This window comes from Phyllobates terribilis, unplaced genomic scaffold (genome assembly GCF_046119375.1).
Source record: "Phyllobates terribilis strain yellow unplaced genomic scaffold, ASM4611937v1 Scaffold_1__5_contigs__length_1240528914, whole genome shotgun sequence".
NCBI classification, from domain to species: domain Eukaryota; kingdom Metazoa; phylum Chordata; class Amphibia; order Anura; family Dendrobatidae; genus Phyllobates; species Phyllobates terribilis.
This window is the reverse complement of record NW_027362761.1, coordinates 413,517,849-413,531,016: the sequence shown is the minus strand read 5'-3', so window position 1 is coordinate 413,531,016 and position 13,168 is coordinate 413,517,849. Positions and strand designations below refer to the sequence as shown.

The 13,168-nt window shown below is 41.5% G+C and overlaps 1 protein-coding gene across 8 annotated transcripts in view; it reads right to left on the bottom strand.

The window, feature by feature from the left end:
* SEMA6A (semaphorin 6A) overlaps window positions 1–13,168 on the bottom strand; it is a 294,872-nt gene that overhangs the window by 137,216 nt on the left and 144,488 nt on the right. For all 8 annotated transcript variants that reach the window (XM_073676968.1, XM_073676972.1, XM_073676976.1 and 5 more), the window contains 3 exons: window positions 9,030–9,120; window positions 2,975–3,112; window positions 1,349–1,437 (listed from right to left, as the gene is read on the bottom strand). In XM_073676968.1, coding sequence (XP_073533069.1) covers window positions 1,349–1,437; window positions 2,975–3,112; window positions 9,030–9,120 — 318 coding nt within the window. The remainder of the gene's footprint in view (window positions 1–1,348; window positions 1,438–2,974; window positions 3,113–9,029; window positions 9,121–13,168) is intronic.

Sequence of the window (13,168 nt, the reverse complement as noted above, 5' to 3'; positions counted from 1 at the left end):
TTTATTGCAATGTTGCAGCGACCAAAAAAAATTAACTCTGGGGTTCAGATTTTTTTTCTTGCTACTCCATTTACCAATCGGATTAATTATTTTTTTATATTGATAGATCGGGCAATTCTGAATGTGACGATACCAAATATGTGTATATTTGATTTTTTTATTGTTTTATTGTGAATGGGGAAAAAGGGGGTGATTTAAACTTTTATATTTTTAAAATTTTTTGAATATTTTTAAAAACATTTTTTTTTCTACTTTTTACTTGCTTCAATAGTCTCCATGGGAGACTAGAAGCTGTGATCATCAAATCACCTGTGCTACACAAAAGTGCTCATCTGCTATGAACGCCGACCGCTGGGTGGCGCTCATAGCAGATAGGCTATGAAAACCTCAGGGGTCTCCTGCAGACCCCAGGCTGTCATACTAACTCATTAGTGACCCACGATCATGTGACAGGGTCACCGATGGGCGGAGCCAGTGACGCGCTTCCGGTGCAACCATGTTAAATGCCGCTGTCAGAGTTTGACAGTGGCATTTAACATGTTAACAGCCACGGGTGGATCGTGATCCACCCGTGGCTGTTAGGGGCACATGACAACTGAACAGATCAACTGTAATTTGCCAGGAAAGGTGCGGGCTCAGCGCCGGAGCCCGCACCAAAGGGGGAGACACGAAATGCGCTGTACATGTACAGTGCATGTCATGAAGGGGTTAAAGCACCACTCCAGGGGTGCAGTAATAAAAAAATATGCTGGAGTGGTGCTTTAACTTAAAGCTAATATCACTCAAAATTACAAATGTTTTCAGAAAGACATTTTGGATAAAATAATGATCACAGACATATTTCTGCATTCCTGAGCAGAATCCTATTACTGACAGCTGGGGTCAGCTTCTCCTCAGACTGAAATGGGAGAACAGATAAGTGTAGATTGCATTCAGCTGGACATGTAGATAAGATAACATAGGAACAGTGTCTGGTTTTGTACACTAACACATAGAACTATAACACATGGAAATAATGGATGTATGGTTGTCTATAAAGCAGGGTACAGCAGAGTGCACACTCCTCTCTGTATACTGCCATATTATCATTTCCAGAGGGCAGTAGTTTCCCCACCATATCTGTGCCTAGCACTGCGGAGTGCCAGTACATCCAATCTCCCTCAAGCAATAATATCCTACATAAGAGTACTGCACTTGAAAGACATTATAAAGTTTCAAGATCTGCAATGCAATCTTCCCAAAAGGTGGCCTTGTCAGGGTGATTAATGGTTCTCATTGCAAGGTCTCTTATTGCTGGGATGACTTAAGAGCAGTTGCACAGGTAATTTACGTCCATTTCTTGCCTTACCTTTCCCATACTGTTATATTCCACTGCAATTTCACGATAGAAAAAGTAGATAAGGTCCCCGTAATCTACAGCATGTATGAAGTATGGCTCTGAAAACAGAGAAGGATGTAAGACAGAGAAACATTTCTTATGTAGATACACGGGATGTTGCTCACAGAATTCCATTATTGACAAATTATAATTCCCAAACTTGTCTTGAAGATAAAATCAAGTACCTAGGGTGTGCAAATATTACTGGGTAAAGAGTCACATTTTCAGGAAAAAAAAAGGATTCCTGGTGTTGAATGGGGAATGTCTTATAGCAACTTGTTCAGCTTTTCTTTCAGACAGATATGTCATAAACAATAGTGTCGATGATCTGTTATCGATCTGTCGATGATGGATCCAGCAGCAATCCGTTGACAAAAAAGTTGTGCAGACACAACTTTTTTGTCCATATTTAAAAAAACTGATCCGTTTTTTAACATACAAGTCTTTGGTAAATGGATCCATTAATTAGCCATCCGCTTTCTTCCATCAGTAATGGATCCAGTTACCAAAAAACGGATCCTTTACAAATGAAAGAAAAAATGGATGGCCATTTTACATAGACTTCAGTGTTAAAAAAAAAATGGATCCAGCGGAGATCAGTTTTTTAAAAATGGACTAATAAGTTGTGTCTGCACAACTTTTTGAAAACAGATTGCTGCTTGATCTGTTCTAACTGATCACATGGACATGTGAACATAGCCTTACACTGTTTCCGAAGCTCCTCAATCCACCCCACCAGTCTTTGCTTCTTCCAGTGCCAATGTCCCTAATAGGTTTTTTTGGTCAATGTGTGCATTGCTCCCACCATGTGACAGCATGAGGCCAATCATGTGCTTGAGAGGAGGCACTCGAATAACCAAAAACCTGCTCTGAGGACGAGGGCGCTGTGGCAGTAGGGGCGACATTTGACAGGTGCAGGTTTATGACAGGTGAGCATGAATAATTTTAGAATTTTATTTTAACCCCTTGTTGGACTTCAAAAGAAGACAGCAAAATGGCAGCCGCCTTGCACCTATTTTGCTAGATTTATGCTATTGGAATACCAGGAATTTCAGATTTGCCAAAAGCTTACATTTTTGGGAGAAATTCAGAATGAACTTAATTCATTACTGATCAATTCACTAATATCTAGGTAGTATGGCGACAATACAGATATATTTAAGCCTGAAACCGCCGAACACCACATGGTTGTACTGAATAGGAACAGAGAGCACCATAGAGCTCAATGATATTCTTGGGTCTGGTTCAGAAGAGTTACAGGAAACCATATACTGACATAATAGTATAGAAGCAAAAATGCAGCCATTTTATGGGCATGCAATGTGAATTACTATTCAATGTGACATTTCATGTAAATGCATTATATTAGGGTAAATTGCTCTTTTCTTTGACAGAAATTTGCATTACACATGAGATTTCCCAAGGCTAGAAACTGTTGCTTTGATCGGACATTACATGTTGGTAAAATAATAGATCGCAGACAGTTGCTAAGGATAATCTAAGAGATTTTTGAACATCATGAAGTAAATGTAAGTAAAAGGAAACTTTTACCTCAAAAATTCGACATTACATGTATATATAGTAGATGAACCTTACCTTTCAACCACTTGGAATCATACTTGACGGTCCGCAGAGTCGGGCTGTCTCCTAGACTCCGGCTGTCCCCTAGACTCCGATAAATGACGGCATCAATTGCAAGGAAGTCAGTCACAGTTGCAGAATAGAGTTTTCCATCTTGAAGAGAAAAGGTGTACTAAAGTATTATTTTTGATAGATTCAGTTTTTCAAGATTTCTAATTCTATCAAAGGAATTTGATAGATACAGTATATTATAATAAAAATATAATGGGTTACAAGGAATTATTCTATATCGCAAGTTTAGTTGTTTTTTTCTATAAAAACTTTATGCTAAACATCTTCCCATTTACATTAGACTAATGTTGTCTGAATTTGTCAATATCGACAGCTTCGGCCAACAGTTTAATTAGATTAGGGGCCCCGGATAATTGATTGTTGGGGAGTTCAGGATTCGGCATGTCCAATTTCCAACATGTCGGGTGGCAGGTCTCTCATAGAAAATACAGGAGCGCTTGGCCGAGGGAGAGCCCCTGTGTATGGGAGAGACGGTCAAAATGGCTGCCGGCCAAATGATTAGTCGATCCATCATTTGGCTGACAGCCATCTAACATGTATGGCAAGCTTAAGTTCAGACTACGGTAAAAATAGTTCATTGTAATGATCTTGTATGCCTCTATACCCTCGTTACAGTGATTGAGGTACAGTACAGTGAAGCTATGCACCGAAATGTGTGTGAAATTGCAAGAAACATTTGCAAGCTGCCAAGATAAAAGCCACAATATGGCACGATGTTTGTGAGGTCCTAATGCATCTTTGTAAATTTGCTTTTTTTTTCTTCTTAAAAGATAACACAGAAAATAATAAAATGTTATATCATGCAACAATGTACAATCTGTGGCTCATTTATCAGTGCACTGTAGGAAATAAAGTTAAATTCTGATCAATTACTATAAGTAGCTAATTTTTTTTTACAAAGTTTGAAGACAAGAAACCTAATTAGCTTCAGTTCAGTCCCCCAAATATGGTTTTAAGTATTATTGCTAAAAGCATTGATGTATTAATTCTTCTATGAAAACGTCATATATTAATGGCTTGTCCACTAATGGGCAATCTCTTTTGAATGCCTCCAGTGTGCTGAAGGAAATTTAAAATGATACTGCCGTACTGAACTTGGCAGAGCAGCCGGAGTGCTTGCGACATAGTCTATGCCACATGAGTGCGTCAACCCATCAGAGGCCGCCAGTGGGCTGCAGTCTTCACAATTCCATTAGAGTGGTTGTTTTTTCCTGGTTCGGGAGGTAGGTATCCTTTTTTAGTTTTATTCAGCATTTTGAGGCATTCAAAAGGGGATATCAACTAGTGGACAGCTCCTTTATTAATAGCCCGTTTGAAAGAGCAGGCAAACCGTAACCATCGAAAAAATAGCTGGAAGCCATTTAAAATTTCTTTATTTAATACAGAAATCCATTAAAATTAAAAGCATGGGACCCAGGACAGCAAAGTATAACTTGACGCGTTTCGACCTGTTGGTCTTAATTGGAACAACTAGTAAAAACTAATACAACAAGCTAAAAAAAAGGAACAAAGAAATCCTGTGCTCAGTATTTGCAAAGCGTCAGGCACTGTATCTCTGGGACTTCAATATTAAAGGGGTTATCAGGGACATTTAATACTTTTGTATATGGGGCTAAGAACTAACAGGTACATAGTTTCTAAACGTCTGCCTGTTCTGCCTGCCAACGATTCCTGCTGGCACCGTGCGGTCATAGATTGCTCCTGATGGCAATTCTGCAGTCTCCGCTGCCATCATATCGTCAGAGCCACGTCTCCTCTTCCGCTCCACTCTGTTGACGGTGTGCCACTGCCGATATAATGCTATTTCACAACCAGCTCCTTGCTACCTAACTCCATTGAGCCAGCAGTCAATCAGCGTAACGTTGGCAGTGATGTCCTGTCGACAGAACAGACCAGAAAAGAAGGTACTGCTCTGTTGACAAAACTGAAATGAAGCAGAGGAATTGGGAGCTGAGGCAGCAGGGATCATCCCTGTGCAGAACTTGCAAGTAGTTATCAAACTACCTGCCTGTTAGTTCTTAGCCTCATACACAAAAATAATAAAACTCCTGGATAACCACTTTAATTGACTTTTTTTTTTTAATACTGTCCCTTCAAACAGCCAAGGAAGTTCTGTTATTAAAATGGAAATGCTTGAAAAACAAATCCAGCTCTTTACAGAGTAGTGAAGGTATGCAGAGGACTATGACCAGGAACCCATGACCAGGCTTTTCCTATAATACTCACTGGTGCAGACTCGATATTATAGTGTTTCCGCTGTGCTCGAATACATTACAACAAATACTCAAATGTCATTTGTACTGAGTTAATGGCCTAAATCCTTATATTAGCCAGGCTCCAATTTAAATTATACATGCACATGACTGCACATAGTTCTACATTACATTTGCTTGTTTATGCAAGATTATAAGGATGAAGTATTAGGGAAAAACGTATAGCTCCCTGTAGAACTAATGAGCTCAGGCTTCCTATGGATTTGTGTCTATTGGATGATTGTTTCCAGAGGAGTCCTGGATGAAGCAGATCACTGTTCAAGCTGCCAATAATAAGAATACACCTCGACAGCCGTAATATTCCAGATTTCCAGTGATAATTTACATTTTAAAGCCATGGATTAGGTTTCAGTTCACATCCTTTTTTATATTATATAAAGTAACTTTATAAAACTCAGTGATGGGAGGCGATAAAATAAATAAGGACAAGTAATGGTGACACAGTTTTGTTTGATTACTGCTGATCTTCATTATTAACCTTCCTAAATCTGACACAGCAACTGGAACTTTAATAAAAAAAATAATCAAAAGAAACAATTTGAGCAAAGTTTATTTGATCACTGAAGCCATTTTTGCTAGCTGTTAATTAATTGTATGTGAAGTCTTATATAATTCACTACCTCAAGGTCCCAGTGTCACAGCGATAGGTATTAGAGTTGGGCGGATCATTTGAAATTTAAATTAGCCCGTTTCGCCAAATGTCCATTTTTGTATTGAACCCATTTTACGCTCTTTATTGCAAAAACAGAATTATTAATATCTAAGCGACCTGAACCTATCTGGCTAGGGGGGAGAGCGGGTGATAAACAGTGGTAACCAACTGCAGTATTCACATGCTGTAATAGCTATGGAGCATTATGGGGAAGCCCGCCTGGCTGTGCCTGACATCATTAGCCCACTCTCTTGAGTCATTAGCAGTGTGTGAAATGGCACATCTGAAGTGATATAACCTGAAGAATGGTCAGGCTACTTCAGGTTCACTGTTTTGCATCTTTGAAAACCTAAAGTGGTTAAAGGAAGCTCAAAGCACTGAACATTTACTCAACAAGGTGTTTCTACATTGCAGTGCATATGTTTATTCTTTCTAACACTTATTTAACACTTTTTTCAGGTGGGTTATGAAGTGTACCCGAATGAAAAAATGTTGTGTGCGCATACCCTTAATATTCACATAAATCTGCAATTTGGATTTCTGGGTCTAATTATTTAGACTATCTAATCGTTATAATAAATGTCATACAATTTAATTCACTCATTACAAAATACATGTATTCGTGTAAATACAACTCATCTTTGTCCCACAATAAAAAGATGAATATTTTTGGAATTTTCATGGTTAAACTCCTCTAATATATTCTAAGATACTGATTATAAATACTTAGACACATTGTGTCATCACTTTGCAAGACATTCAAAACTAATATACAATAACTGTAGAAACATGGACCACATATCCAAATAATATACTATGCATGGATCTACTGAACCTGAAGTTCTTAGATAATAGTTTAACCAAAATGTATAAGCCCACTGCCATGTCCCAGCAAACTTCTGTAGTAGGTCCATATCTACTTGGTGTAAGCACTGTGTGGTGACCACAGTCGCCATGACAATGCTAAAGCAGGGCAAGCATCATAGGTGCCACACAGCACCCATGCTGCCACACTAAACCCCCACAGCTCTGGGTGTTAGAAGTTTGCCGTGACCTGTTAGTGGGTTTATACAATTTCATCAAAATGTTAAGAACTTCATGTTCAGTTTTGAAAATGATGCTTAGCCACAGTACATCAATGTATAATATTTGGATGTATGGTCAATGTCTGTATCAAAACCAATATGGTACCCTGGTCATAAGTGGCTTGTTGTAGTGTCACACAATCAACCCCCTGCTCCCTTAAAAAATACATAAAAAAACATGGACAGAAACAAGATAGTACATTCCAAAACTGGACTTTCTGCACTGCTGACTGGTAATCCCAGATCATTTTAAGCCTAATATTACAGATGCATTCAATTAAGTTCTTATGCATGTGTGTTTACATGGTCGTTTTGGACAGCACTAAATACTATCAGAGTCATGGGAAATTATCCTTCTTTCCACTCTTATTATCCCCTCTGGATTATATTTCTTTCCTATTCCTCATATCGTTGTTCATGAAATAAGAGTAATGAGAAACAGCTCAGGACTTGGCTTTCCTCTACACTAGCCAGGGATAAGTGTCCAACATACAATTGATTGATACCTTTGAGGAATATTTCAGTGGTGGTCGAGTATTATACAATACACATGCTAATAAAAAGAGGCATAAAATGGCATCTAAATCACCATAAAAAAATATAAAGTTGCTAGAAGGCCACTTGAGGCTGGTACTGAAACATCCACTGCATATAATATATAATGTGATAGACCGCCCTGGGGTCCAATGCAGTGATGAGTTCTTTCTATTTTGGCAGCAATAAAATTTCATTCAGATACATCCATCTTGGCTTTAGCAAATAGATTTGTTTTATGTGTCATTCGCTGTACTGAAATGAACAGCATTATAAGTGTGAGGTTATATGCCGAAAGTAGAACTACAAGAAAAACCACATCCCAATCAGGGCCAAAGGAGAAAAAAGGCCTTATTTTTTAAAAATTAAATCAGTATATGTATTCTCCTCTTATATGATGGACATTGAAATGAATTATTCAGTAAATTGATCTGATTGGTTTGTATGCGTCAGTTGAGCGTGCCATTGATTTAATGAAGTTCTCTATTTACCCCCACCCCATCCCCCCAGACTCCGGAGTATTGTATTCCTATATAGAATATCTCTTCATACTGTATTAATCAAAAACTCAATAAAATACCTGACCTTGAAATTCGGCTTTGTAATTATGCATTGACCTTTTTGATCTTTTAAAGTAATATTTCCAATTACATCTGACATTTCATTTAAACAGTGAAAGTTTTATACATTCACAAAATTGCACTTCAAGGTCTAATTCTAATTCCATTCAAATGGCACAGGTCTATGTTAGCGTGACAGGACAGAACTTCAGTATGGTCCACTAAAATGGGAAAGTATAACAAAAGCTCAGAATTTAGTTTAGCAATCATTAAAAATATGGCAGTTGATTACCTTTTCATTTTTTGTCTCCTCTTTTAATATACGACTTGACAGATGTAACATATGTTGTAAAGCAATAATGAGTTACGGGAGGTAACGTGTAAGTAAACAGCTGTTAATTACTATATTAAAATTCAACACAATGTCTCCACACTTGCAGCATTCTGAGATATACTCCACAGCAGGGGTGGGGAACCTTATTTCTGCCAAGGGCCATTTGGATATTTATACCATCTGTACAAATTGCGCGCAAACTCCACCCACAAAGTACCTCCTGGCGCTGACACTGGTGTCAGGACGTAATCTTTCACTGCACGCGCCTCAGGGTGCAGTAGTGAACACGGCGTGCACATTCTCACAGAGCAAGAAGTTAAAGGGCTGGCAGCCATCAACATACAACTGCTGGCCCAAGCACCGTGGTCCCCGGGAATCTGCCCGGGGGTCAGATGAAAGGTCTTTGGGGGCCATAAACAGGCAGTGGGCCTGAGGTTCCCCACCCCTGCTCTACAGCATGTCCCTCAAATACTGAATGCAATTTCTGCATAGTTTATTTAAACATTATATTACTGTATACCACACAGTGAGTAGATGAATAGTAGAATAAAAGGTCATACCTGCAAAGAGAGCGACATTGGCATGCTTGGCATCATATGGACATCTGGCCATGCCACTTATTTCTTCATCCAAAAACTCAAGTGTGTCCATCTGATGGATAAAATGATGACAGCATGTTAATGAAGTGTTTCCCTAAAAAATACTGGTTTGCAAAATGTCTGGTATTAAATATAGAGATGAGCGGTGTTCGACTAGAACTGTTCGCCAATCTCAAATTCGAGCTGTTTTGGGCGGTGTTCGAGTTGTTCGACGAACCCGAACGATTTGCAAAAAATTCGGCTGTTCGAGGTTATGTTCGATAACTGTTCGTGCACCAAAAGCGTGTCCTGCATGTCTGGCGCTATTTAGAGCACCAATCATGCAGGGATTGTCTGCCACTCACTGTAATGCCACAGCCATGGTGGTTGTGGCATTACAGTGATTGCCCAAATCGATGGGAACAGTGCCAACAGTGAAACATGAAAAGCCGGCAATTCAGCAGCGGCATACACCTGTACCCGACAATTTAGAACCGAAAGAATAGAGCTTCACACATAGATTAGATAGATATAAACATGTCAGCCACATATATACGAAGTACAGTGAAAGTGCTGCTTACTGTACTTGTCATTTAGCGTAAAGGATTTATCAAAAAAAATAATAGTGTTTTCATGCACTGTCTCTTTAAAAAAGCCGGCCGGCAATTCAGCAGCGGTACCCGACAATTTAGAATAGAAAGAATAGAGAATCACACATAGATTAGATAGATAGAAACATGTCAGTCACATATATATGAAGTACAGTGACAGTGTTGGTTACTGTACTTGTCATTTAGTATTAAAACAAAGGATTTATTATTAAAAAAATTGGCGTGGGGTTCCCCTTAATTTTAGGCTCTAGCGGAGGTTAAGCAGACGGCTGGGGCAGATGTTTGAAGCCTGGGAAGGGGGTAATACCCACGGAGCTTCCCAGGCTACTAATATCAGCCCCCAGCTGAATACATAGCCTTTACTAGCTATTAAAATGGGGGACCCCCCCAAAAAAATGACGTGGGGTCCCCCCTAATTTAATAGCTAGCAAAGGCTAGGCAGACAGCTGGGGGCTGATATTAATAGCCCAGGAAGGGAGCCATGAATATTGGCCCCCTCCCAGGCTAGAAACACCAGCCGTCAGCCGCACCAGAAATGGCGCATTCATAGGATGCGCCAATTCTGGCACTTAGCCTCGCTCTTCCACGCTGCCCTGGTGCGGTGGCAGGGGGTAATAGGGCTGGGGTTGATGTCAGCTTATAATGCCAGCTGACATCAAGCCCAGGTTAGTAATGGAGAGGCGTCTATAAGACACCCCCATTACTAACCCCATAGTCAAAGTTAAAAAAAACACAAACACCCAGAATAAAGTCCTTTAATTGAAATAAAGACACAATCCTTTATTGTTCTAAATTAAACCATACTTACCGTCACGCCCATTCCAGCTGAAGCCAACGATCTCCTGCAATAAAAGAAAAATAATAAAGCAACCTCATCCTTACCTTTCCATGGTTCCCACGACAGCTTCAGCTCTGCTACATCGAGATGACAGGCTGGACCGCAGCAGAACGCTGCCATCCAGCCTCTCATCCCGCAGACACTGAGAAGCGCAGGCTTGCTTGCGCTGCTCAGCGTCTCTCTGTGACGACATCCAGATGAGCCGAGTTCATGTCCAATGAACTCGGCTCACCTCATGCACGTCACTGACAGCGTGGGAAAATTCTCACGCTGAAGCGGTGAGTGCAGGAGAATTCTCCCACGCTGTCAGTGACTTGCATAAGGTGAGCTCATGTCCAATGAACTCAGCTCACCTCCTGCACGTCACTGACAGCGTGGGAGAATTCTCCTGCACTCAGCGCTTCAGCGTGAGAATTCTCCCACGCTGAAGCGCTGAGTGCAGGAGAATTTTCCCACGCTGTCAGTGACGTGCATGAGGTGAGCCGAGTTCATTGGACATTAACTCGGCTCATCTGGATGCCCTCACAGAGAGACACTGTGGAGCGCAAGCAAGCCTGCGCTTCTCAGTGTCTGCGGGATGACAGGCTGGATGGCAGCGTTCTGCTGCGGTCCAGCCTGTCATCTCGATGTAGCAGAGCTGAAGCTGTCGTGGGAACCATGGAAAGGTAAGGATGAGGTTGCTTTATTATTTTTCTTTTATTGCAGGAGATCGTTGGCTTCAGCTGGAATGGGCGTGATGGTAAGTATGGTTTAATTTAGAACAATAAAGAATTGTGTGTTTATTTCAATTAAAGGACTTTTTTCTGGGTGTTGTGTTTTTTTTAAATACTTTACTAGAAATTCATGGTGGTCATGTCTAATATTGGCGTGACCCCATGAATTTCGGGCTTAGGGCCAGCTGATAATGCCAAGCTGGCCCTAACCCCTTTATTACCCAGTGAGCCACCGCATCAGGGCCCTGGATGAGTTGGGTACAGCGCCAGAAGATGGCGCTTCTATGAACGCGCCATTTTCCGGGGTGGCTGCGGACTGCAATTTGCAGCGGGGGTGGCCCAGAAAGCTTGGGCCTCCCTGCGCTGCGGATTCCAGCCCCCAGCTGCCTAGTTGTACCTGGCTGGACACAAAAACAGGGCGAAGCCCCACGTCAATTTTCTTTAAATTATTTCATGAAATAATTAAGAAAAAAAGGGCTTCCCTATATTGTTGTGTCCGGCCAGGTACAAATAGGCAGCTGGTGGTTGTGGGCAGCCCGTTCCTGCCTGCTGTACCTGGCTGGACACAAATATAGTGCGAAGCCCCATGTCAATTTTTTTTAAATTATTTCATGAATTTCCTGAAATAATTTAAAAGAATTGAAGTGGGGCTTCGCACTATATTTGTGTCCAGCCAGGTACAGCAGGCAGGAACGGGCTGCCCCCAACCACCAGCTGCCTATTTGTACCTGGCCGGACACAACAATATAGGGAAGCCCTTTTTTTCTTAATTATTTCATGAATTTCATGAAATAATTAAAAAAAATTGAAGTGGGGCTTCGCACTATATTTGTGTCCAGCCAGGTACAGCAGGCAGGAACGGGCTGCCCCCAACCACCAGCTGCCTATTTGTACCTGGCCGGACACAACAATATAGGGAAGGCCTTTTTTGCTTAATTATTTCATGAAATTCATGAAATAATTAAAAAAAAAGTACGTGGGGCTTCGCCCTATTTTTGTGTCCAGCCAGGTACAACTAGGCAGCTGGGGGCTGGAATCTGCAGCGCAGGGAGGCCCAAGCTTTCTGGGCCCCCCCCGCTACAAATTGCAGTCCGCAGCCACCCCGGAAAATGGCGCGTTCATAGAAGCGCCATCTTCTGGCGCTGTACCCAACTCATCCAGGGCCCTGGTGCGGTGGCTCACTGGGTAATAAAGGGGTTAGGGCCAGCTTGGTATTATCAGCTGGCCCCAAGCCCAAAATTCATGGGGTCACGCCAGTATTAGACATGACCGCCATGAATTTCTAGTAAAGTATTTAAAAAAAACACAACACCCAGAATAAAGTCCTTTAATTGAAATAAAGACACAATTCTTTATTGTTCTGAATTAAACCATACTTACCATCACGCCCATTCCAGCTGAAGCCAACGATCTCCTGCAATAAAAGAAAAATAATAAACCAACCTCATCCTTACCTTTCCATGGTTCCCACGACAGCTTCAGCTCTGCTACATCGAGATGACTGGCTGGACCGCAGCAGAACGCTGCCATCCAGTCTGTCATCCCGCAGACACTGAGAAGCGCAGGCATGCTTGCGCTCCTCACTGTCTCGCTGTGACGGCATCCAGATGAGCCGAGGTCATGTCCAATGAACTCGGCTCACCTCATGCACGTCACTGACAGCGTGGGAAAATTCTCACGCTGAAGTGCTGAGTGCAGGAGAATTCTCCCACGCTGTCAGTGATGTGCATGAGGTGAGCTCATGTCCAATGAACTCAGCTCACCTCCTGCACGTCACTGACAGCGTGGGAAAATTCTCCTGCAATCAGCGCTTCAGCGTGAGAATTTTCCCACGCTGTCAGTGACGTGCATGAGGTGAGCCGAGTTCATTGGACATGAACTCGGCTCATCTGGATGTCGTCACAGAGAGACGCTGAGCAGCGCAAGCAAGCCTGCGCTTCTCAGTGTCTGCGGGATAAC